We start from the raw sequence: 24,221 nt of genomic DNA on the forward strand, positions 1-24,221 counted from the left end.
TCTGCTTTGGAAAAAAAAAATGGAAAAAAAAATTTTAGTGAAAAATGGAAAAGAGATGAAAAAAAAAGAAAACATAGAATCACCTTGTTCTCAAATGTGAGAATGGATATAGTAAAGAGAGGGTGAAAAGAAAAGTTGGTATATGTACAAGAATCACCCAATAGGGAAAAAGAATGGCTGAGCAAATGAAAAAAAAAGAAAAATTCAATCGAAGACATATTGCACCTCATGGCATGAAGACTGGAATGCCCTGAGAAGCTTGTTCACACGCGGTGTAATCCAACCAGACTGAGTTCCATTCCTGGCAACCCCAGCAAAGGTAGTAGAAGCATGTTTACAAACACCCTCAGAGTGATCAAACGAATACTGCAAGCACTCCTCATTGCGCGCGCAAACCTCCGCACAAATATCCAATGTAGGAATTGTGCCAGCCGCAAAATCAATCTTGACCTGAGAAAGATTATCCCAATCGCTGCGCGCCGAGAAAGTCCCATTGTAGACAAGTTTCTGGTAAACGTCCGCATGCAGCATAAGCGCGTTCTTTCCGCTAGCAAAAAATGCCTGGTCAAACTCCCACATCTCCTCGATGTCAGCCGGCGCCATATGGTGGTAAGAGATAATAGGGTAACACCACGGCTGTCGCCCGTATCCCTCGGAGAAATGGTCGATTTCCCATGGCCGTGATGTCATCATCATCGGCCACGCCCAGGTCAGATCGACATGCACATCGTGCAGTGCTCGCGCCAGCGCACAGTCACCCGCCCACTCATGCGCAGTCATCTCTTCGAGATCTTCCTTTGCCCGTACCAGGTAGTCGTGTAGGAGGTTCATCGTCCACCTTGAGAGGACGATGCCCGCCCCACCATAGCCAAAGAGTGTCTCGCCGATTTGCATGGGGCTTCCCAGGTAGTATTGCCGATCTGGGTCAAGGTGGCCCAGCCAGTTGATCAGGTTCGGCCACACCACGTAGGTGTCGGCTTCAAGGAAGACGTACCACTTGGCGTCGGGCATTACTTCTAGTGCTTCCTCGATCATTGGGAGGAATTTCCATTTGTCGAGCTTCCAGCCTGGATTGTTGACCTTGCCTAGTGGACCGTTTGTGTCGTCGCCCCATTCTGCGTCTGTTAGGCCGTCGCGTCCGACTTCTTGTAGGCGGCGGTAGATATTAAATTCGGGCTCTTTTGCCATTGTTGCCTTGCTGATGTTGCGGAGGACGTCATACGTGCGGACACCATCGATGGTTTCTTCGTAGTCGGAGAAGATAGCGAAGTGGGGGACGCATTGTAGCGTGGTGCGGAGGTGGATGGGGACTTTTTCGAGGGATTCGGTCGCGCCGGTTTTAATTACGACCATGACATCGTCGAGTGCGTGTAATAAGTGGCCACATTTCTCCTCGAGTGTCTCCTGCTTAGGAGGGGGAGGTGGGGGAGAACTTGTCTCCTGCTTCTCCTCCCCTACCACGATTGTATCCTCTCCAGCTTGGGGGATTTGTTCTGAGTTGTTCACAATTACCGAGTTGGATTCGGGCAGTCGAAAGAGATAGTATATCATGCAAAATGTAAGGATCGGAAAGACGACGAAGAGCCATCGTCGCGGAGAACTAGACATAATCGGGTTGGCGCTCAGGGACAATATAAAAATCAAACAGGAATCGAGGCCATTCAGTTAACGAGAGTAAGGACATGAAAAGATTCGAAAAGAAACAAAAGCTTCATAGGGGAAAAAAGGGTCAGTGATCGCTGTCCCTGATCCAAACCAGTTCGACCTCGGTGTCAACGGACAATCCATGGGCCGGTAGAACAGGCTTCATGATTCGGTCGAACCTCTAAACGGGGTAAACGGGGGAAATTTGATAGGTCAATCGACAGGTTCATTGGGGACTGATCAGCAACCACGCGGCACAGGACCCAACAAGACTGTGGCGTCTTTCAGACTGCCCCACGCGAAGCGTCATCGCTTGCGGGACTTTGCATCGCGAGGCAATGATCGACTGTGTATGGAGTGTGTCTGACTAGTGGGGATTCAGGAGAAAATCGTCAGGGGTTAGAGATATCAAGTTTGGGATTGATTTCTCTTACATTCAGCCGCTATGGCGTTATGGCGTTAAAAATAAATTAAGCATGAAACGGGGGGCGTCGATATGGCGGATCGGTTTGTGGCCTTATAGCCTGAGTAACAAGGCATAGATCACGTGGATGTCAGTACTTGAGCACAGACCAACTTAGGACTCATCTTGTCTTGTTGTATAACAAAATAAATACATTCCAATATGTCCATGGATATAGTCAGTTATACAATTCAAGCTTCTGCTTCTGCTTCTGCTTCTGCTTCTGCTTTAACTTTCAACTTTTTCCGCTCCCACAAGAACACGGGAGTGATGGTCAAGGCAACAGCCACACACAAAATAGCTGCCTGAATACCAAAAACCAATCCGAGGCCATTGCGCTGAATCCATGCAGGCTGGAAGTATCCCACTGCGAACCCTCCACACGTGCGCCACATATTCAGAATGGCCGACACACAGGTCGCCTGCTCCGGGTACTTTTCCAATGCATAAGCTGAGATGGCACTATGCAAATGATGTTAGAGATACCCCATACTCAGCAGAGCGATGTTGACACTTACACAATTGTGGCTACCATGCCAATATTTACCATAATCCACCCCATGGCTATCCCGATCCAGTGCTTGCCAAAGTGCATGGTTAGTCCGTAGGTGAGAAGACCGCTCGCCATGCTGAATATCGGGAACCAGATGCCATGGAGACGGAGCTCCGTTCGCCAAGTTGAGCTATGACGCTGAAATATCCAGCCGTTAAAAAAATGGCCCACCGCCCAGCCTGAAGAAAATTGTGAGAATCTAGAGATATAGAGTGTGTGAGGATGCATACCACATAGAGCTCCAATCACACCAGCGAATCGCATCGATGATGCCTCGATTGTGTCAAACAAGTATGGAGGACTGTGCAAGAAGCTATCGATAGTTGTTGTGATCCCTAGAGAGTCAACGGGTGAAAAGAAAAGGTGTGATGATGGTTACTTACCAATTGGCCAGGTAAATGTCACCAAGATAGCGATGCCTGTTAACAGAACCTCGGTCAGTGAATGCCATTGCGGGCTCTGTTTCCATACCCACCAGTCATTAACAACGGGAACTTGAACACATAGACCAGGACTGTTCGGCTCCAATAACTCAAGGTCGATCCTTTAGGAAGCATGGTATTGCCAACACCAAAATAAGACGCAACGCGTGACTGTTTGATCATTCTTCCAGGTTCATGGTATGTCTCATAGCCAAAGAGAATCACCATAGCCGTGGACACGCCATAGATGGCTGTCAAAACCCCGAATGAGGTGCGCCAGTCCGACCCGGCGCTGATGTATCCTGCTATCGCAGGGCCAAGAAACGGCCCGACGAGGAAGGTGGTTCCCCTATATTCGGTCAGTACTAACCTGGTTAAACTTGAGTAGCAAGAATCCTACCAAATATTGATCATCCGCGGCCATTCTATCGGATCAGCATACAGCACCTGATCAACCCCCAGAGAAAGGACTTACCATCAGATGTATACATATTATGAATGATTGGAAGCCCAATTACCTGCGGCACTGTCCCAAACAAACCCTGCAAAGAGCGGAACGTTGTGAAGGTAGACCAATCATTGGAGAGAGTAGCGCCCAGCACCATGAACATGGTGATCAGCTGAGGCCATAGCCAGATCGGCAAACTACGTGTAGCTGTCAGTGTGATAGCCAACACAGGCGAAAAAAAAAGAGAACTCACCGACCGTACGCTTCAATGAGCGGAACAGCAAAAATTCCACCAAACCCCTGTAGCAGAATACCATAATTCATACTCGTCGCCGAATGAGTGATGCTAATATTCCAATCCATGGCCTGCTCCGTGACCAGCGTTCCACCCCATACCATAGCTCTGCAATATAGTCAGAAAAACACCTATGGATACAGTGTACGTGTGAGCTAGCAGCTGTGATAATACATACCCATCTGCTAGCAACGAGCTCGTCATTAGTGAGATAAAGAGCATCGTCTTCCTCGACGAGGACCAATTCCTTGGATTTAGGGGATCCCTCTCAACATTTGAATCGGTATCGCATTTCTTCAAGTTCTGTGTTTCAAATGATGGCTCACTGGCTGCCATTTCATGCGTAAAGTAGACAGGGGAGGGTTTCTCCATGAATGGGTTCACCATTTTACCTGTATTCTGTATAAGTATAGGCAACAAAATAGCGAACTTGAATCAGGTAAGGAAGTGAAGATCTTTTATGAAGGGGCATGGGTTATATGCATTTATTTACTTTGTAAAGAGAATAGATAAATTAGACCCCCATTTTTCGATTTGGATCTATTGAAAAGCCGGACTATACGGGGTACTTGGTATAGAGATGGATGTATCAAAAAGGTAGATTAAGGTGGATTGACTCCTTCGCTAGGGTTAAGTCTTAGACTCTTCTATTTCCCAGTTTTTAATTCTTTCTTTTTATGCCTTGTAATATCCCTTGCGCATACTATCTGACCAATGATCTTATATGTTGTATATTAACAGTAGATGGGGTATTGTACTCCGTAGAATATTCTATTTAATTTATTTTCACACCGGAATTGTCGAATCTCATACATGTCGATATTCACATATATTTAGTATAATGACTATACAAACACATACTTCCCTATTCAAACACATTCCTAATTCTCAATGTCTTTTCTAACCCGTTTAGCCAACCTGCTGGGCCTGTCATCCCCGGCCCCCGTTACTCCTCCGGGGGCCGCCCTCGCAGCAATCGTCACAGTAGTGAGTATGACGGACCCGTCAGACAAGTCTTATATCTAATTCAGTCATAGCCTGCCTCTTTAGGATTTATCCCGGTCGCGATTCACTTTGATCTCTTCAATATTCTCGTAGGTCATGGTGGACCTGCGACGGCTGATGAAGTCTCGGCGACCTGCAATGCACGTATCAAAGCCCAAGCGGGTGGTGAGCCAGAGTTGAGTATGTATTTGAATTTGGACGGCTGGTGGCTGTTATGATAGTGATACTGACGATGAGTATAGGTACCAGATTAGCCTGTAAGCACACCTAATTTACTAGGCTTATACAGGTACAGTGTACACAAGCAGTATACAGACATTAACAACTTTCGCCAGCCGATACACTGTACATCATGGCCGGACTAGGTCTAGTCGACCGCGTGGCCGAGGATTGCTTCACAGCAAATGCCATCACAAACCACATGGTCGCCATGCCATCTGCCCAGCATGGCGCACTACACTTGTCAGTTCCGGAGTAAAAAAAATCTACACACCTTTCGCACACGCACTAACCCCCATTCAGCACGACGGAAGGTCTAATGGCCGGCGCATTTTTGATGAAAAAGCTTCAAGACACTCGCTTTGCATACCCCTTCGCTGATGCGGACGGCCCCTTGCAATACGCCTATCGGCTAATGGGTCAACCTGACCTGGCCAAAAAACATACGTACTCGATCATGGAGTCCCAGGGTCGCATGGATAGTTTCAATCATTTCATGGTCGGTAAGTTCCTGAAGTTCGGGACTTTCCCCGAGCGGGTCAAGTCGATGGGCTATGATTTAGATGATGCATTAGCGGGTGGTACGGCCACTAGTTCTCGCTCTAGCTCTACTACCATGGTCGATATTGGCGGCGGTCGTGGCGAACTCCTACTCGAGGTCCAGGCTGCGTACCCGCATCTCGGCGCGGAGGACCTAATCGTGCAGGAGTTCAATGCTGATATTGATAATGTGCCCGGTTTGCATTTCATGGAGTGGAATTATAAGGACGCTGAACAGCCCGTTCGTGGTGCCTGTGTTTATGCGCTGCAGCATATTTTGCATAATTTGCCTGATTTGGATGCTGTGGCGTTGTTGCAGAAGATTTCGCGTGCTATGACGTCTGACTCGCGAGTTCTGATCATTGAGTATGCAAAAAATATGACATATACTTCGCTGCATGCGAGTATGATTGCATTGTATGGGGGGCGAGAGAGGAGTTCGGTGGAGTGGAGGCAGATAGCGGGTTTGTGTGGATTGGAAGTGACTTTTGAGGTTTATGCTAGGGCTGGAGAGTCATTGGTGGAGATGAGAAGAACAGATAGTTCATGATATTCCTTGCGGAGTACTTAGTTGTCAATATGATATATCATTTCTATCTTTATACAGATCACATCCCACTTCCTGAGATCGGCAGCTTCGCTTACCTGAATCTTATACAACATACATTTTTTTTTAAAAAAAAAAAAAAAATCTCTCGAACTTATAGAATCCCAGATCTTAGATCCGATCCTAAATTATATCAAACTCATACGACATGCATACCCATGTGGTTGTGTATTTTCTTTTTCTCATTCCTTGTCACATTCCTGCAGTATGCATGGCTACCGGTTTCCATCCCCCTTTCCCCAGGAATATCGCCTGTACCTAATCCACATGGCAATGTGAACTCCATTGCCATGATTTTCTCATTTTTGAAACCCTGGAGTAACCATGCGAGCTCGACTCCTGTTATAACTGAACCTACATGACCTCGTACCTAGGGTGGAACACTGCGCAATATTATTCAATGCCCATTTCGCTTAGACCTTGTTTTCTTTTCTGTATGAATTCCCTGCTTTAATTTACATCCCTTGTTTCCTCGCGTTTTACACTTTTTATACGTGCCCTTCCACCCGATAGATAGACCATGTTTTAGGCAGGGTTCTGACCTGTAGATCGGTTTGAGGTATTTTGTCCTGATCTTCGCTTCCGATAACCTTCAACAACTTGGAAGGATTTTGATTCTTGTTTTTTTGTTTTTGATTCATCTAATCGACCCTGCGCATCAATCCATGTCAATGGGTACTTGAATTGGCTCCCCGCGCTATAATCGAGAATCTAGTCATCCAGTGGTGAATACTCGGCTACTTGTCACATCTAGTCGTTGTGCTTCTTCTTCATTATGGATATTCCGAAGCCTATTGAGGGTGATGTTGACATCGGTATGTTGACCTTAGGACAAGGCCAAACCATTGGACCTAGAGGATTGTTAATTGACACGGACGTTCAACAGGAACTGGCACATTTCAGGCTTGCTGGGTATGCTATCAAATATCCGTTACTACCTCTCCATATGTGTATACTAATCAGCTAGCAGGTCCTCACAGCCATTGTTGGCGTGGCATTGTTGTTCCGCTACGCCATCAAGGTCTGGGTACGCTGGGCTTTGCCGCAGGTCACTGCACCCGGCCGAATCTGGGGTATAGAGGACTTTTTCTTTCTCGTAGCTTGGGTTTTTGATATTACACATATGGTATTTATTCAAATGAGGTGAGGTCTACTGTTATCATTACTACCATGCCACTGACTCTGTATAGCGCAAACTGGGGCCTTGGGAGGCATTTCTTCTACTTGACTGGTGAAGAGCGTCTTAATGCAATGAAATGGGACTTCCTTTCACAGCCAATGGCCGTCACTTCAGCTATGATCTCCCGCGCAGGCATGATGTGGTTTCTTTTGACTTGCTTTGCGGCGAGCGACAAGAAGATACGCAAATCTATTATCATCTGCGCTGTTATTCAGGTTATCGTCAATATGGTTACCATTGTCCAGATTATTGTCCAGTGCGGGCCGAACCCATATCAAACGGTTGGTACTCTCCTTCTTAGTGCTCTCCCCATTCTAATCTCATCCCAGGCTAATCGTGTACAATACTTTCACTATATGTGGACGCCACTCCCTGAAGATGGCTCTGTTCAGTGCCAATCACCGGCCGTCCAGACAACTGTCGGGTTTGTGCAAGGGGGTATGTGAAGTTATCATACTTCAGCTCCGCTCAAGGCTAACTGCAATTTCCACAGGATTCAACACCGTCATCGATTTCTTCCTTGCCTTACTCGCTGCCGTCGAGCTCTGGCAATTCTTCCTGCGAACTCTTCACGGTGATCCAAACACGACATTCTGGTCCCAGTTCTGCAAAATCAGTGCCACCGTCCGATCCCGCCGGATCTGGCAGACCATCACTCTCAGCGGACCACTGATCCTTTCCGGCTGTGCTTCTATTGTAAAAACCTATGTGAGTCGACGTTCTTTTTCCGGTTTATTACAGCAACGCTGATATCATTTACCAGAAACTCAAATCCCTCGGTGACAGACAAGACTTCACTTATAATATCGTGACCTTCGTTCTCTGGGTAAAGTAAGCAAAAGCTACATCTCCCAATTCAACTCCAAGTAGGATCAGCTAACAATCCCAGAATTGAAAATTATAGCATTCTCCTGGCCTCATGTGCGCCAGTAGCCCGTCTCTTCCTCCGCTCCTTTGTTGACCAGAGACGCGAAGGCCGCACTCACGGCTACTGGTCTCGCACTCAGTCAACGGACCACAATAATCCTGACACGGAGCTCAAACGCCGCGCTATTGGGAAGGACCAGTGGCTGGATTCTACTACAGCGACTAGTGTGACCAACACTTGTATTCACGATGAGGAGAATCCGGTGACACGGTGGAATGGGCATAAGTTATCGAGTAATCGGGTTTCGAAGGAGGTGTCAGGGAATCTTGATGATGGATGTGTTACTGTTAAGACAGATATTGTTGTTCAGGTTGGCAATAGGATGTCAACTTCTTCAGGTGGGATGAGTTTACCTAACGGGGGTGAGGCTCATTCCGGGGGCTTTCATTGAACTACCATATGGATTCATAACAATTTCATTTTATCTTGCTGCCCTCTGCAAAGAATGTGCTTTTCTTGCGGCTTTATCTGACAGGCCTGGAGGCTTGCTGGTTTTATCAGTCTCCTATTGCAGGTTCTTTCCGTTTGATGATCTGATGGGTGAGAGGTATATGGTAGCACGGAATGTAGTATTAACAAAAATATACGGTCACGGATTCTACTACATATTCTATAGAAATATATATTTGGTGGACCATGAATAATAATGTCAACCAACTCTACGTATCTGATACTTCTTGACGAAGTTAGACTAGTAACAGCAAGGTATAGGGAAGTGTAGACTATTATTAACGATTTCTGTATAGATTTGGGAAGAAAATATGCTGTTTGATTCTATTACTACATATTGAAATAAGAAAATCCTTATAATGTCATCTCTGCCCAGTCTATTCATCAATTGGCCCCAGTGGTCGAACAGTTTCCTGGTCTAGCGGTTATGATTTTCCGTTAACAAATGCGATTAGCAGATGTTCCGGAAAGGTTCTGGGTTCGATTCCCAGGGAAACTATTTTTTTATTTTTTTTATTATTATAAATAAATAATAAGTTAGCGAATATCTTTCTTTTTCTGTAATGTGCCAAAAATATAAGTGAGCAAAGTAAGTAAGTAATAAGTACTCCGTAGCTAACCAACCATGTAGTCATTTTGTTTAGACCAGGTTTGATGGATAACGTTATGCATCTCTCAAATTACCCTAATCATTGGATAATCATTGTAGTAAAAAGAGGATAACTAAAAAAGTTTAGAAACGTCGAAGTTACAAAGTGTAGTTAGTCCGAACAAGCCTGTGTGATTCATTTCCTTCTTTTAGTTCTAAGAAAGAAACAAAAAGGAAATGCTCACACTCGGAATCGAACCGAGGATCTCATCATTACTAGTGATGCGCTTTACCGCTAAGCCATGCGAGCTGATTGATGTATGTCGGTAGACTATTAGATACTATGAGTCAAAAAACAGAATAAGAAAAGATATTTCCCACGGTTGATCCATCTGTAGAGGCCCCGGGGTAAGGCCCCAGGTGGGCCAATGAAGTATACAATCTCAACTCTGGAGGCTTGTTTCATGTTTAAATAATATCCCAATCTATACAACATACAAATCCAATATTGATCGCCATGACATAACCATCACGTGTGCCCATCATTATTTCTACCGCGCGGTCCATAGCTTCACTCTCCAACAATGTCGTTCAAAAAACCATTCCCTCACAGACGAAGCTCCAATGCCTCGGAAGATGACTTTTTCGACATCCCTGACGAACCATGTCTCTCCATAGTCAAGCGTCAACTACGCCGTGCCCGAACATGGGCCATAGTCGCCCTTATCGTCCTGTTTATCCTGTGGCAACGCCGTGAACGTCCTCCGCCGCCGCCCCTACCACATATCCACTACGACGAGGTCGACTGGTCGCGCTTTGCCTATACTCAGTATGCGACCAACGAGGTCTACATGTGCAACTGCCTGATGGTCTTTGAGGCTCTGCACAGACTCGGTAGTAAGGCCGACCGCGTGCTGTTTTACCCTGAAGAGTGGGACCTCGTTGTCGAGGATGACTTTGATCGCGTCAGCCAGTTGCTACTTGAGGCTAAACACAAGTACAAGGTGATGTTGATCCCGATCAAGATTGAGGGGATTCAGGATCAATCGAGTGAGTCGTGCTGCCCGCTATTGGGAATCGACCTGATTGAACACACCTACTTACATTGTCACTTCCTTTCTTAGGTTCCAGCTCCCAGGCGTCGTGGGATACTAGCACCGCCAAGCTCATGGCCTTCGGCGAGCACGAATACGACCGCGTCATCCACCTCGACTCGGATGTGATCCTCCTGCAGACAATGGACGAGCTTTTCTTCCTCCCGTCTACCACTGCCGCTATGCCACGTGCCTACTGGCTTCTCCCGGACAAACTGCTCTCATCACTGTTAGTCGTCATTGAGCCCTCCCTCCGGGAATACCTTGCCTTGACCGAGGCCACTACGCTCGCTCAGAATGGTCAAGTGGATATGAACCTGACGGAACACCGATATGATATGGAGCTATTGAACAAGCGGTACGGGGACTCGGCGATGGTCCTTCCTCATCGGCAGTATGGTCTATTGAGCGGCGAGTTCCGGAAGAAAGATCACCGCAATTTCCTGGGGAATGCTGACGAAGTCTGGGATCCCGATCATGTCCTGGCGCAGGCTAAATTTGTGCACTTTTCCGATTGGCCGCTGCCAAAGCCGTGGATTATGTGGCCGCAGGACATGTTGGCGGCCGAGCAGCCCAAGTGTGATAATAACCCTGGCACACCACAGGAGAGTGGATGTCGGGATCGGGAGATTTGGAAGATGTTATATGATAAATACCGGCGACAACGAAAGGTATGTTTTATTATTTATGGGGATGGGGATTGGCTGATTGCTAACTTGATGTAGGAAGTCTGCAAGCTGCTCAGTTATCCGGCGCCGTTTTGAGTGAAAACACTTTTGTATAGGTAGATTATGGCGTTTGGGATATAAGCAAAGGAAATGCATGACTTAACGATATAGACGAAACCTGATTCAACTGGATATCTCAGAAAGTAGTACAAAACACAAAACACAAAACACCCAATGCAACTCCATCCGTATCAAGACATCAAGTGTACCCCATCCCCCTCCTCCACCAATTCCACACCCCCCTCTTCGCCATAATACCTCCGAACTCCTTGACACTCTCTACCTCATCCAGTCCTATCGCGAGATCCCACTTGTCCCCATGCTTGTCGTTCCCGTTCCCGTTCTCGTTCCCTTTCCCTTCATCCTCCACAACTCCAGGCCTCGTAACCAATTGAAAATCTTTATACCGTAGCCGACGAACAACATCCACCCAGCTCTCTACCCGTTCCTTCCCACCCTCCACGTACATGATCCCAGGACATCCCCCAGAGCGTAGGAGGACAGCGCATTGGTGTGTATCTGCAGCACGTCTGAGGGCGGCTACCTTTTTGCGAGAGGTTATATGGTGGGTTCTGATTAGAGCATTGTAGATGGTTTGCATTTTGGGGGTAGGAGAGGGGGACCCTTTTGAAGAAGGAGGCTGATAAGAGGTGTGGCTTATGGCGCTAGACTTGATTGGGAAATGGAATTCGGTATGTTGTACGGAGTATTTAGTCCTTAGTACTTTGGATACTGTACATCAATTTAATATTTTATTCTACAATTAGAACAATATATAATATAATATCATACATTTATAAATGATACAATTATACAGTTAACTATACATTATACACAATAAATTATATAATAAATTAGATAAAATGATAGACACCTGAGGCATCTTTGCCACGTGTGAAAATATCCGAGAAAAGTGCGGGGACTCTCAGCCCTGCCCAGGTGAAGATGTATGTTGTAGATGATAGATATTGAAGGTATCATATTTTATATATGTAGTAGACCTATATAGGATCATACAACATACACACATATGTACGGAGTACATATCTTATATTTAAATACAACATACAACATAGATATCTTATATGTTGTAGGGCTAAATCAATTCAGTGGATCCTTTTCTCGTCTTGGCTTCCTTTTTCTGCTAAACAATCGCGCGGTGACCGCGGGTGCCGGTTTTTTTTATTCTTTTTTTTTTATATGAAATGAATTTCTTAAAAGAGAATTATAGAATTACCCAAAATGATGAAAAAAATGAAAAAAAAAAAAAAAAAAAAAAAAAACAAAATACGGACTTTCTATCCACTTCCCGCCTGTCATTGGTTTTTTTGATGTTAAATTCCGATATCCCTCCCGGGACCTTTGATCTAGGCACTTGACTCCACGTTCATGAGTCTTGGCTTCCTTTTCAAGGTTTTCTTACGCAGGATCCAATTCTTATTTTTTTTCCCCCCATCTATCGAGATCATGGAATTCCTTATATACTACGATGAATCCTGGATTTCTTCACCTATAACTGGAAAGGATCAATATGCCTGCTCCTCTTCACCCCCACCTGAAGCATAGTTCTTCCTTTGCTACAGAAAAACATAACAATGATCCTCCCAGAGTGCAGGTCTCCCATGAAGATGAGAATATCCTCGCCGATATCCATCATACTTTAACCGCTCAAACTCACCCGGATCCCAAATATCCGGAACCACATTCCTCCTTCGACAAGTTCCTTGAGGAACAAGTCCAGGGCAAGAAACCAGCTAACCTTGGCGTCTGTTTTCAATCTCTTTCAACTTGGGGTGATGGGGACTCCCACACAGATGTAAAGACCCTCGGGACAGCTCTGTGGCGTACTCTCACCCTACAGGATATCTACGAGTGGACCATCCAGCCATGGATCGCAAAGAAGAAGCCCGAGGATGGTCGTCCGCTAATCAGGGACTTTTCCGGCGTCGTGCAGAGCGGAGAGATCATGCTGTAAGTAGGAATCAACATCAACACATCCTTACCGAATTTAACTGAAATTGAAATATAGCGTTTTGGGTCGTCCTGGTGCCGGCTGCTCAACCTTTCTTCGAACTATTGCTGGTCATCACTCTTCCTTTTTGGGTGTCACAGGCTCAATTGATTACTCCGGTCTCAGCCCAGATGAGGTCCGAAAGCACTACCGTGGCGCTGTGGCCTACGTCCCCGAGGACGATGTGCATTTCCCTACTCTGAGCGTGCGTCAAACCCTCGAGTTTGCACTACAGAGTAAGACCCCTAAGCGCTACCGGGAGAGGATTCCCCGGTACCTAGAGATCTATGGGCGTGTTTTTGGTATGTCACATACCATGAACACGTTGGTGGGAAATGAGTATATCCGCGGCGTGTCCGGAGGAGAACGCAAGCGTATTTCCATCATTGAATCTCTCGCTACCGATTCATCCGTGGCATGTTGGGATAATTCCACGAGAGGACTGGATGCGTCCTCTGCACTCGACTATGCACGCAGTCTGCGTATCATGACCGATACCTGCGGCAAAGCAACCTTGCTCACTTTGTACCAGGCTTCAGATGCTATCTATGAGCTGGTAGATAAGGTGCTGCTTATTGATGAGGGCCGTATGCTGTTTCAAGGACCTGCCAACGAGGCGAAGCGTTACTTTGAAGAACTGGGCTATGAGTGCGCCGATATGCAAACGACTTCTGATTTCCTGACTAGCATCGCTCTACCCGAGAGACGGCGGTTCCGTGCTGGATGGGAAAACCGTGCGCCCAAGGGCCCTATCGAACTTGAAGCCGCTTTCCGCCAGAGTGCTGCGTTCGCTAACATCGAGAGGGCTGTCGAAAGCTACGAAGATCAGAAGCTCACCGGTAGATCTTCCGGTGCGTTCCCGCCAGGTTCGGAGTGCGACAGCATTGAGGTATTCAAGAAGTCTGTGCAGAGTGATAAGTCACGCTTCGTCTCGTCCAAGTCACCATATACCATTTCGCTCTTCCGACAGGTTGTACTTTGCGCGAAGCGTCAGATGTGGCAGCTGAAAGGACATATGGGCCCGCTGTATATCAAGTTGATCTCTTGCGTGGTCTATGGGTTGTTGATTGGATCTATGTTCTACGATCAGCCCCAAACTACCGAGGGCATGTACTCCCGCGGAGGTGTACTTTTCTACTCTTCCATTTTGCTTGCCTGGTTGCAAATGTCGGAGTTGGAAGACGCCATGCAGGGTCGTGATATCCTGAGCCGGCAGAAGAAATTCGCCTTTGTGAGGCCCAGCGCTGTGTGCTTGGCCCGGGTGGTTTCAGATATGGTGGTAACTGCTCTTTTCACATTCTTGTATTTGATCGTCACGTACTTCCTATCTGGTCTACGGCCTGATGTGAGTAATTCCCGAACCTTGCCCCAAGTATATACGCTAATTCTTCTAGGCCGGTCCCTTCTTCATCGACTTCCTCTTCATTTACACGTGCACGGTCTGTCTTACCGCGCAATTCCGTGTCTTCGCCGCTCTATCGCAAAACTTTGAAGTTGCTCTCCGCTACTGCGGAGTGTCTGTTATGATTTGCGTCGTGCTTGGCGGCTATGTTCTCTCCGTCGATAAAATGATCCAAGATGTTCCTTGGATTGGATGGCTTGCATATACAACCCCTGCTCTGTATACGTACGAAGCAGTTATGGCGGCCGAATTCCACAACGTCAATTTCACCTGCGCGGCCGCATCCATTATCCCGTCCGGTTCGGAGTATACAGACCTCGCATACCAGACCTGTGCCTACGCTGGCAGTCAGATTGGTAGCACAGTCGTGAACGGCGATGACTATCTGGCTGTGAAGTTTGGATTCTACTATAGCAACGTCTGGCGTAATTTCGGCATTCTGTGTCTCTTCACCGTTGTTTTTATTGGGATGACCTGCTGGTTGAGTGAGGTGCTTGAGTGGGAGCTGGATAGTGCTGGTCCTATTCTGTACAAGGGTTCGCGGAAGCTTTTCAAGCGGAAGAGGAATGTCCAGTCCGATGAAGAGAAATCGCCCGTCTCGGTTGATTCTGCTGCGCCGCCTGTTGGTCATGATACAAAGCATGACAAGACACTGACAGCTACTGAGTCTACCTTTTCCTGGTCTGACTTGGAGCTCAATGTGCAGATCGGCAAGGAGACTAGAAAGATCTTGGATGGCGTCTGTGGATACTGCAAGCCAGGCTCTCTGACTGCCCTCGTGGGTGCCTCGGGAGCAGGCAAGTCTACATGTAAGATCCCCAGTGGAATGAATTCGTCTATTGATTTCTGACAGTTTTTAGTGTTGACTGCACTCACTCAAAGAGAGAGTCCCGGCATCTTATCTGGGTCTCTATTCGTGGACAACCGGTCGATTGATCAGTCCTTCAACCGACAGATTGGATATTGTCAGCAAATGGACATTCACGACGAAAGTAGCACGATCAAAGAAGCATTCGAATTCTCTGCATTGCTCCGACAAAGCCACGAAGTTCCAAAGGCGGAAAAGCTGGCATATGTGGAAACTGTGATTCACACATTGGAGCTGGTCGATTTGCAAGATGCAGTCATCGGTTCTTTGGATATCGAGAAGAAAAAGCGTGTTACTATTGGAGTTGAGCTGTGTGCTCGACCAAACCTGCTTCTTTTCCTGGACGAACCGACAAGCGGACTCGACAGCCAGGGAGCAAGTAGTATCATCGCTCTGCTGCGACGTCTGGCTAACCAGGGACTGGCGGTCCTCTGCACCATTCACCAAGCTAACCAGCAACAGTTTGAAGAGGTAAGCATTAACCACCCCTCAATCATGAATCAACATTAACAAGACCCTAGTTCGACCGTGTCTTAGCCCTGAGTCCCGGCGGAAGCACATATTACTTTGGCCCAGTCGGCGAATCTGGCAGCGCAGTGTTCGAGTATTTCGCGAGACATGGCAATATCCCAGAAAAAGTCACCAACGCAGCCGACTTCCTCATCGAAGTAGTCGTCGGCGGCATGAAAGCCTCGGGAAACCAAACAAACTGGTCAGCCATCTGGCGCAACTCAGAAGAATGCGCCGAAGTGAAGAAAGAAATCGCCTCGATCCGCTCTGACATGAATGGCCGCTCCCTTGCCCTACCTCCAACGCCACCTCCTCTCAGCCAGCAGATCAAACTCCTCACTCAACGGACCTGTCGCCAGTTTTGGCGCACCGCCGAGTACCCATACTCGCGTCTTTACTCTTCCTTCCTCCATGCTCTGATTAACGGCCTCACCTACCTCCAGATCGGAAATAGTACCACGGACCTTCAATCGAAGGCTTTCTCCTGCTTCCTTGTGCTGATGCTTGTCCCCGAGTTTATCAATGCTATATCCATGCGTTTCATCCTAAACCGCGATATCTGGTTAGCAAGAGAAGGCCCAAGTGGTGTATACGGCTGGGTAGCATTCTGCACAGCCCAGATCATCTCCGAAATCCCCTATTCCGTCATCGGAAGCGTCGTCTTCTTCGTCCTATACTATTTCATGGTGGGGTTACCACTCGGCTTTGCAGCGGGCTACTGTTTCCTGATGTTTTTCCTTTTCTTCCTATTCACGACCTCGTGGGGTCAGTGGATTGCTGCGATGAGGTGAGTCTAGTATTGTCAAGCACCAATTCTTTCCTGCAATGATGAATTAACACATCCCCTCTAATCTATAGTGCTGACTCGATGGTCGCCGCTACCCTTATGCCCTTCTTCATTATCATGTGCGAGCTCTTCAACGGTATCCTTCGCCCACAATCCCAGATGCCTGCCTTCTGGAAGTATACTATGTACTACGTGACCCCTTTTACGTACTGGATTGGTGGAGTGCTCGCCTCCGTTCTCCGTGGTACTCCTGTCGTTTGCTCCCAAAGTGAATTGACCAACTTTGAGAGTCCACCCAACACTACTTGCAGTGAGTATGCTGGTGCGTGGCTTGATGCGAAGGGTGTAGGATATCTCTCTAACCCGGATGGGATGGGCCAATGTGGATATTGCGAATATAGTTTCGGTGACGATGTGAGTTTATTCCCTAGAAGATGTTTCCGGAATTGATGCTAACCTGTGGTAGTACTTGTCTGGAATTGGTCTGGATTCTTCGAAGATCTGGCCGTATTTCGGTATCTTCCTTGCTTTCACGGTTACTAATTACTTGATGGTTTATTTGTTGGTTTATATGCGGTCTGTTATGAAGCCGTTTTGGCGGTCGAAGTAAGATGTTTCGGGGTTTGAAATTCGGACTTAGCGTTGCATATATCGAAATGAAACCTGTCATTTAGTTATGAATTTCGTTGAAGCTCGGATAATACAATTTTACTGCTATAATGAGGTTTCCAGCGAAGGCAAAATATTTTCAAGTATCTTTAGTATGAGTTTCCAATACAAAAGATACCCAAAAACTCAATAGACAAAATGCAAAAATTTCAACCCTCGAACTAAATAAAATAAGATAAATGAGTACTTACCATATAATATTGAATTCTATTAATTCTCGATGTCTAATGTGTTCTTAATATTCCTTAACAACCTTGGAAAGCTCTATCAAACGAAATAAATTACATTCATACTACATATATACCTACTTAATTTCTTGCTAGCTAGTTCGAAGGCCGAATAGTCACATTTTGTATATTGAGCGTTTTAAGTATCTTTTGTATAGGAAACTCATACTAAAGATACTTACAACATTTGCGTTTTCTTACTAAAACGGAAAGCCCATTAACATTACATAATCCAGCCTGATTTTTGCCCAGTCATGTGATCATTTCTTTTTATTCCTTTCTGATTTTTATTGAACACTTCGCTTCTCAAAAGACTAGAAATACGCAATGAGTCACATTGGCAAAGCTTGACTCGAGTTATCAATCAGCATCTCTCGGAGATAATTCTTTTATTACTAGAAATGGTATCTCCGAGATATCGGATATACCGTATCTAGTAATCATCTTTATCAGCAGTTCATATCAAATAAGACCCTCGTATCAAAAGGTTTCAAAAGGGTCTCTCTGTTCAAAACTATTACGGAGACATATATTTTCCGAGAGTAATCTGGCCCCCCCCCCTGTCTCCGAAGGCACCAACATCTCACCCATGTCTAGCGCCCCCTCGCAAGGCCTTTCGAGGGAAAATCAGAAATCAGAAATCAGAAATCTGAATCATTTGAACAACCTCGAAAATGGAAAATCATCAATTCTCTATAGATCATGAAGAGGAAGATCAATCTCGTCCTCCACAGCGGCGTCGTCGTCCACCCCTATCTTGTACAGTCTGTCGCAAACGCAAATTAAAATGTGACCGCTCTCTGCCGTGCGGGCAATGCGTGCGATCAAAAACAACAGCTCAATGCGTTTTTGTAGGAGCACAGCCCGGTGTATCTCAATCTCAGCAGCGTATGTCACCTCCACAATTACCAGGCATGGAAGAACAGTCCGGCCGGAAAAGTGGGATGTTCGTCTTCGACTCCAAATTGGGGCCAAATTCAACTTCGAACCGCATTTCGAAGCGTGGTCATCATGATGAGCTGCAGGAACTCCGGAGTCGACTACATGTTCTAGAGAATTCGCTCGGCAAGTCTCATCTTCAGACGCCGGAGACCTCGGTTTGTGATGTTTTTTCTGAAGTCGATATGATTAATAGTGAGAATGTCGGGGTTGATGACCGTGTACGATTCTTGCCAGATTGGAATTTCCGTGGGAAGAAAGGTAAGACTCGTTACTTCGGTCGCAGTCATTATACCACGACTGTTTCTTTTGTGAGTGTCCTGAACTATATTGTATGCTTGATTTGCTCATTCAATCTAGTTCCAAGATGTTGGTGCTTTTATCCACCGTGGTCGTTGTCGCGGAGAAGGAAAGGATAAAGAGTACACCGATATGAAAAAGTTCAAAACGGAGCTTTGGTCGCGCGAGACAGAGGATCATCAGCGAAATTTTCGTGAGCAGGCTTTCAAGCTGAATGAAATGGTACCACAGAGACCTGTTGCAGACCATCTGCTTCAGCTGTATCTCGACACTTTCGAGACGACATATCGAATTTTGCACACGCCAACCTTTTTGAAACAATATGCTGATTATTGGGCCAACGCTCAGCCAATCGACATGGCCTTTGTCGCTCAGTTACTCGCTGTGATGGCTGCTGGCAGTTGTTTTTATGTCCCACCTCCAGGCCATGATGACCGAGACACATTCCAGAAACCGGCCATGAAGTGGATTATGGCCGTCCAGTCATACATTTCGTGCACATTTGTGAGCCCGGATATTGACTTCCGAATGCTCCAGACCCAATCTCTTCTTCTGGTAGCTCGCCTCGGAGTCGCCAGTGATGGGGATGTTGCTTGGGCCTCTGCCGGGTGGTTGATTCGGTCTGCGATGACAATGGGCTTACATCGCGATCCGACTCGCTTTCGCAAGGCTCGACCATTCTACTCCGAACTGCGCCGTCGCCTTTGGGCAACTATCGTCGAGCTGGACCTCAAGATCTCTCTCGACCGAGGAGTTCCGCCATCAGTTGACCTAGACGAATGCGATTGCGACCCACCGTCTAACTGGGACGACGCAGACTTGACAGAGGATATGGAAAATGATCCTGATCCACTCAGTACTGCCCTTTATACCCAAAACTTCTACCAAATTCTCCTCACCAAGACCCTCCCACTACGCTATCGAATCGCGAAGAAAATAAACAGTCTTCGGTTTAATATCTCTTATGACGACGCCCTGCGAATGGGTGATGAAATCTCCCGTTCTATGCAACATGCATCCTCCTTATTCGACGACAACTCCCCGAGCATCGCCCTGGGAGAATCAGGGCGTCACCGATTCGCCCAATCGTTACATCTCTTCATAATGCGCAAATTCCTCCTCGCCCTCCACCGTCCCTTCTCACTTAGTGTCGCCCGCCTCCCCAAATACTCCTACTCCCGCAAAATCTGTCTCGAAGAATCCCTCGGCATTCTCTCCCAGATGGAACTCCCCCTTTCGACTGAGGACATCCTCTACCCGAACATCACCCAGTTAGGCAGCGGTATGTTCTGCGATGAAACCTTCCACGCCGCAATCACCGCCTGCGTGGAGCTATCCCTCCAAGCGAATGAAATGAGTACCACCTCCGGGATGGATGGCGCCAACTCCAGCGTTCTCATGAGCATGATCCAATCTCAGCAAGGCGTGATGATACAGGCCGTCGAGCGCACCGCTGATAATTTTGGGAGACGAATTGCGTCCAGTGGGAAGGGGTGCAAGCCTTTCTTCTTTTTGAGTGTTATCCTCGCTTCAGTCAAATCCCGCGTCAAGGGCGAGGATCCTTTATGTAATGTTGATGCGGTCTTGAAGTGGACCGTTCGCATTTGCAGAGAGCTCTTAAATGGTCTTACATATGAAGAGGCAAAGATTCGTGTTGATAATCGCCCCGTGCAGGTTGGTATCCCCGCTTATAGCTATTTGTCTACTATACCTAACGTTCCTATTCAGACTTCCATTCCTTCGGGGACAACCCCGGCCTCTACTACACCGAGTGATATTGATCCTACGTCGCTTCTGTTGAATGGCTTTGGTGATTTTACGGTAAGTTGTAATTCCACGGATGATGTTTGCCATGCTGACCTTTTCACAGCCAATTGATTTAGGCTGGTTTGACGGCTTGGATTACACTGGGCCAGAGTTGTGGGATTGGGATGCTGGATTGTCTGGCAATCTTCCGACATTCTCATGAATTATATACCTACTAATGCTAATGACAGCGCTTGATGCCTATCTCTACTCAATGTCCTTATACTCTACTCTCATGAATACATATTCTTACTTAGAAAAATGAGTCAACATTTGCAGCCTATATCAATCTATAAAACGAGCCATTGCAACCCCAAACCTCAAACCCTCAAACCCTCAAACCCTCAGACCCTGTCTATCTCTTTCCCCATTTCTCGATTGACAACCCGCGAACAAGCTCGATCAACAAAAGTCTTCCTCGAAATCTTAACATAACTCTGAACCAACCTGTTCAAAGATTAGCAAAATCCATCTAAAAACCAAAAGAATCATACTTACGCTTGATACCGCTGAATATTCCGAATCTCCAAACCCGCCAAATCCCCCAAGGCATCCTGCACATCCCGCACCAAACTGATACACCGTCCCATACTGAAATCCGTCCTGACAACAACCCTCATCATCCCCATCGTCTCACAATCGGCAGCCATAGTATAAGCAGGCACAATCCAGCCTCTTTCGCGCAATTTCCGTGCCAGCGCCCATTCGTCAAAGAAGACGTTCTGCGTGGGATTTAATCTGAACGCCACGACTGGCAGGCCCTGACCACTTCCTTCACTCATGATTATGAACCCCATTTCTTGCAGCTGGCTGGTGAGGTAGTCTGCTGTTTTGGTGAGATTTGTCAAGATACTTGTGTACCCGCTTCGGCCCAGTCGTATTAGTTGGTAGTACTGGGCTATGATGTGGGATGCTGGTTTGGAGAAGTTCATCGTGAAGTTGACTTGCTCGGCACCTAGGTAGTCGATGTTGAAGACAAGTTCTTCGGGGAGGTACTCTGGTGACCGCCAGAGGGCCCAACCGATACCAGGGTAGACCTATGGAGATTAGAACATTGAGCTATATTGGAAGTGAGTGGGTGAATATACTCACCAGCCCGTATTTATGCCCAGAGACATTGATCGAGACAACGTTGGGTAATTTGAAATCCCACACTAGATCTGGATTCACGAATGGGGCCACGAAGCCACCGCTAGCTGCATCTACGTGGATGGGTGTGTCCAGTCCCTTCTTGATGAGAAGTTCACTGATAGCTTGTACATCTTCGTACTGGCCCGTGTATGTTGTGCCGAGAATTGCGCAGATTCCGATGGTGTTCTCATCGACCATGTCGACTGCTTGAACCGGGTCAATCACGTATCGTGTCTCGGTACATGGGACTAGCTTCTCGGCGATATCGAAGTATCTGGCTGCCTTTTCCCAGCAGACTTGTACGCCGCTACTCATGACAATGTTTGGGTTGGAGGTATCTTTCCCTTGGACTTTGCGGTTGATTTGCCAGCGCTTCTTCATTGCTAGTGTAGCGATCATAATAGCTTCGGAAGATCCAATGCATGAAGTGCCAAAGGCAGTTGGGTTTCCATCTGAGACTGGGGAGTGGAATAGATCGGCGAGGATGTTCAGACAGCGGTGCTCGATTTCGACGGATTTGGGGTATTCTTCGTGGTCGATGATGTTCTTGTTTGATGATTCGGCGAGTAGCTTGAGGGCTTCATCTTCCTGTTGTAGTATTAGTGTCAGGTGAAAAGATGCAATGAGAAGTTGAAATACCATATATGTAGTCACAAAACTGGCGAGGCTATATTGAACGGTATATGTTAGTTTAGTTTTGGAAATTGAGAACTATATACTTACTTCAAGATTGGCTGGCCATCCAGGGCCAAGTCATCTTTGATTAACTGATAGGCCACCTCTTTTGGCATCTCTCCGTCTGGCAGTCGATGCGATGGCATAGGCATAGCAGCGAATCTGGAGCCATAGACATAAGAGCAGTCGCTCTGGTCAGAAAGCTGAGGTAATTCCTCTATAGAACCCATGATACAATATGTAAATTCAAATTGAGATTCAAATTGAATACTAATAATCTAGGATTGTCTTGAATTTATATTCTTACAATTAAAAAAAATATCTCATAGCTAAATGGTGTGAGTATTGAGGCATTTATTTAGACATCATGATCAAACGCTATGGTAAAAAAAGGGGCTGTTTCACGTTGGGCACTCTTTTCTTTCTTTTCTTTTATATGTGATATCACAACTATATGTTATACTTGGTATCTATATGTTATATACTTGATCATCTATACTCCGTAGGTGAATATCAGGATCTAAATGCTCCACTTAGATTAAGCCAAGACATTCTAGAAAAAAAAACACTTTAGTCATATTACTATTTAGAACATTGAACTCCTTAAAAACTAAAATTGCAACCTGAAATTAGAGAATTCTAGCCCTGGTAGGGTCAATAATACAAAACATGCAACCTGTTTTGCCACAGAGGCTTAGAACGTTCAGCCCCTGACTCGGAGACCTTCTCGGGCGCATTCGGTCCGAAATGCCGATAGGGGTCGAATGCTTTTAGTTAGGCAGATGGATTGTGGCAAGGCTATAGGATTGAACACGTCTATCATTTTGTGGCTTTCATTGGGCATGTATGTTGTAGGAGTCGTAAGCATATCGTACTTGTGTCCCTTCTTGTGTTATCCTTTTAGAAAACTTGTGATATTCTATTTTTGAGCAATTACTTTTGCGCAAAAGTAATAACTCCTGATCTATCGTAAACAGAGTAAATCCCTTACGCCGGAAATTATGCAAGCCGTGGAGTCAATGTGGTCCTTTATCGGGTAAGACCTGAAGTGCCATGTCTAGTATTTCCTCTCATAACTAGTTTTAGGAATATACATCTTGAGTTTCGGATTGATCGCTGTGAGAATCAAGTAGAGATGGTACCTGGGTGAAGGCTGTATGTCGTCTTCTAGTCTCATTGAATAACAGTAAGATTTAGTACCCTCTTTCATAGTCGGGGCTTTTATAGGGCCCTTCGAAGTTGATCAGTGTGAGCCAATGGGGCGGAAAGACTGACACCGATGGTGGTGACATTGCCTATGTAAGTTTTTTTTTTTTTCGCAAAGGAAAATATCAAGCTGTTTATACCAACTAACTCGGTTGGTGGTATTGCCATGGTCAAATTCGGTTATGAGCTACCAAAACGATATGTTCGACTTCATCTAGTCGAACTCGCCATTTGTCTACTACCGTTCATGACCATTCAATGGCTGGCGATGTCGGCGTGTATCGAATTAACGATACCTAATCTATCGTTTGTCGTTTATCTTTAGGAGTTGGCGCTATTTCGGACGTTTAGTATGAGCGACGATTGTTACCGGATCCTGGAGAGAGCGATGCAGAGATCAACAACTTGACGGAAGTTATGATTCCTGGTATGGTACTATTGTGCTTAATGATATTGTGTTCTGACCCTTGTTAGTGGTGTATTGGGCTTGTCTTCTTCTTCATCGTCATCCACGGGCTGTCTATA

At 46.3% G+C, this 24,221-nt stretch overlaps 9 protein-coding genes across 9 annotated transcripts; 5 read left to right on the forward strand and 4 right to left on the reverse strand.

Moving 5' to 3' along the window:
* Positions 1–204: 204 nt before the first annotated feature.
* On the reverse strand, positions 205–1,551 carry PGRI_090860 (uncharacterized protein; the record flags this gene model as incomplete). Its single annotated transcript, XM_040796799.1, has 1 exon — positions 205–1,551. The coding sequence occupies one exon, from the start codon at positions 1,549–1,551 to the stop codon at positions 205–207; it is 1,347 nt and encodes a 448-aa protein (XP_040650229.1).
* Positions 1,552–2,298: 747 nt separating this feature from the next.
* Positions 2,299–4,212, reverse strand: PGRI_090870 (putative MFS transporter; the record flags this gene model as incomplete). Its single annotated transcript, XM_040796800.1, has 9 exons — positions 2,299–2,569; positions 2,626–2,839; positions 2,891–2,973; positions 3,044–3,079; positions 3,132–3,431; positions 3,483–3,507; positions 3,558–3,727; positions 3,784–3,933; positions 4,004–4,212. 9 exons carry the CDS (start codon positions 4,210–4,212, stop codon positions 2,299–2,301), a joined length of 1,458 nt encoding a protein of 485 aa, XP_040650230.1.
* A 504-nt stretch (positions 4,213–4,716) lies between these two features.
* Positions 4,717–6,081, forward strand: PGRI_090880 (putative O-methyltransferase; the record flags this gene model as incomplete). The annotated part of the gene is made up of 6 exons (XM_040796801.1): positions 4,717–4,812; positions 4,863–5,010; positions 5,073–5,087; positions 5,166–5,292; positions 5,353–5,955; positions 6,021–6,081. The coding sequence occupies 6 exons, from the start codon at positions 4,717–4,719 to the stop codon at positions 6,079–6,081; spliced, it is 1,050 nt and encodes a 349-aa protein (XP_040650231.1).
* Positions 6,082–6,971: 890 nt separating this feature from the next.
* PGRI_090890 (uncharacterized protein) lies at positions 6,972–8,695 on the forward strand (the record flags this gene model as incomplete). The annotated part of the gene is made up of 7 exons (XM_040796802.1): positions 6,972–7,011; positions 7,083–7,108; positions 7,167–7,339; positions 7,387–7,814; positions 7,870–8,084; positions 8,140–8,207; positions 8,266–8,695. 7 exons carry the CDS (start codon positions 6,972–6,974, stop codon positions 8,693–8,695), a joined length of 1,380 nt encoding a protein of 459 aa, XP_040650232.1.
* Positions 8,696–9,927: 1,232 nt separating this feature from the next.
* PGRI_090900 (uncharacterized protein) lies at positions 9,928–11,201 on the forward strand (the record flags this gene model as incomplete). The annotated part of the gene is made up of 3 exons (XM_040796803.1): positions 9,928–10,393; positions 10,468–11,108; positions 11,163–11,201. The coding sequence occupies 3 exons, from the start codon at positions 9,928–9,930 to the stop codon at positions 11,199–11,201; spliced, it is 1,146 nt and encodes a 381-aa protein (XP_040650233.1).
* A 163-nt stretch (positions 11,202–11,364) lies between these two features.
* On the reverse strand, positions 11,365–11,766 carry PGRI_090910 (uncharacterized protein; the record flags this gene model as incomplete). Its single annotated transcript, XM_040796804.1, has 1 exon — positions 11,365–11,766. One exon carries the CDS (start codon positions 11,764–11,766, stop codon positions 11,365–11,367), a length of 402 nt encoding a protein of 133 aa, XP_040650234.1.
* Positions 11,767–12,696: 930 nt separating this feature from the next.
* Positions 12,697–17,353, forward strand: PGRI_090920 (putative ABC multidrug transporter; the record flags this gene model as incomplete). Its single annotated transcript, XM_040796805.1, has 7 exons — positions 12,697–13,136; positions 13,195–14,521; positions 14,571–15,387; positions 15,439–15,917; positions 15,968–16,743; positions 16,815–17,157; positions 17,210–17,353. The coding sequence occupies 7 exons, from the start codon at positions 12,697–12,699 to the stop codon at positions 17,351–17,353; spliced, it is 4,326 nt and encodes a 1,441-aa protein (XP_040650235.1).
* Positions 17,354–18,553: 1,200 nt separating this feature from the next.
* PGRI_090930 (uncharacterized protein) lies at positions 18,554–20,847 on the forward strand (the record flags this gene model as incomplete). The annotated part of the gene is made up of 4 exons (XM_040796806.1): positions 18,554–18,889; positions 18,939–20,552; positions 20,607–20,699; positions 20,749–20,847. 4 exons carry the CDS (start codon positions 18,554–18,556, stop codon positions 20,845–20,847), a joined length of 2,142 nt encoding a protein of 713 aa, XP_040650236.1.
* A 181-nt stretch (positions 20,848–21,028) lies between these two features.
* Positions 21,029–22,720, reverse strand: PGRI_090940 (Pyridoxal phosphate-dependent transferase, major region, subdomain 1; the record flags this gene model as incomplete). The annotated part of the gene is made up of 5 exons (XM_040796807.1): positions 21,029–21,131; positions 21,183–21,721; positions 21,777–22,403; positions 22,455–22,482; positions 22,539–22,720. 5 exons carry the CDS (start codon positions 22,718–22,720, stop codon positions 21,029–21,031), a joined length of 1,479 nt encoding a protein of 492 aa, XP_040650237.1.
* Positions 22,721–24,221: the final 1,501 nt, after the last annotated feature.

The sequence above is a fragment of the Penicillium griseofulvum genome, assembly GCF_001561935.1.
Source record: "Penicillium griseofulvum strain PG3 chromosome Unknown contig_12, whole genome shotgun sequence".
Classification (NCBI taxonomy): Eukaryota; Fungi; Ascomycota; class Eurotiomycetes; order Eurotiales; family Aspergillaceae; genus Penicillium; species Penicillium griseofulvum.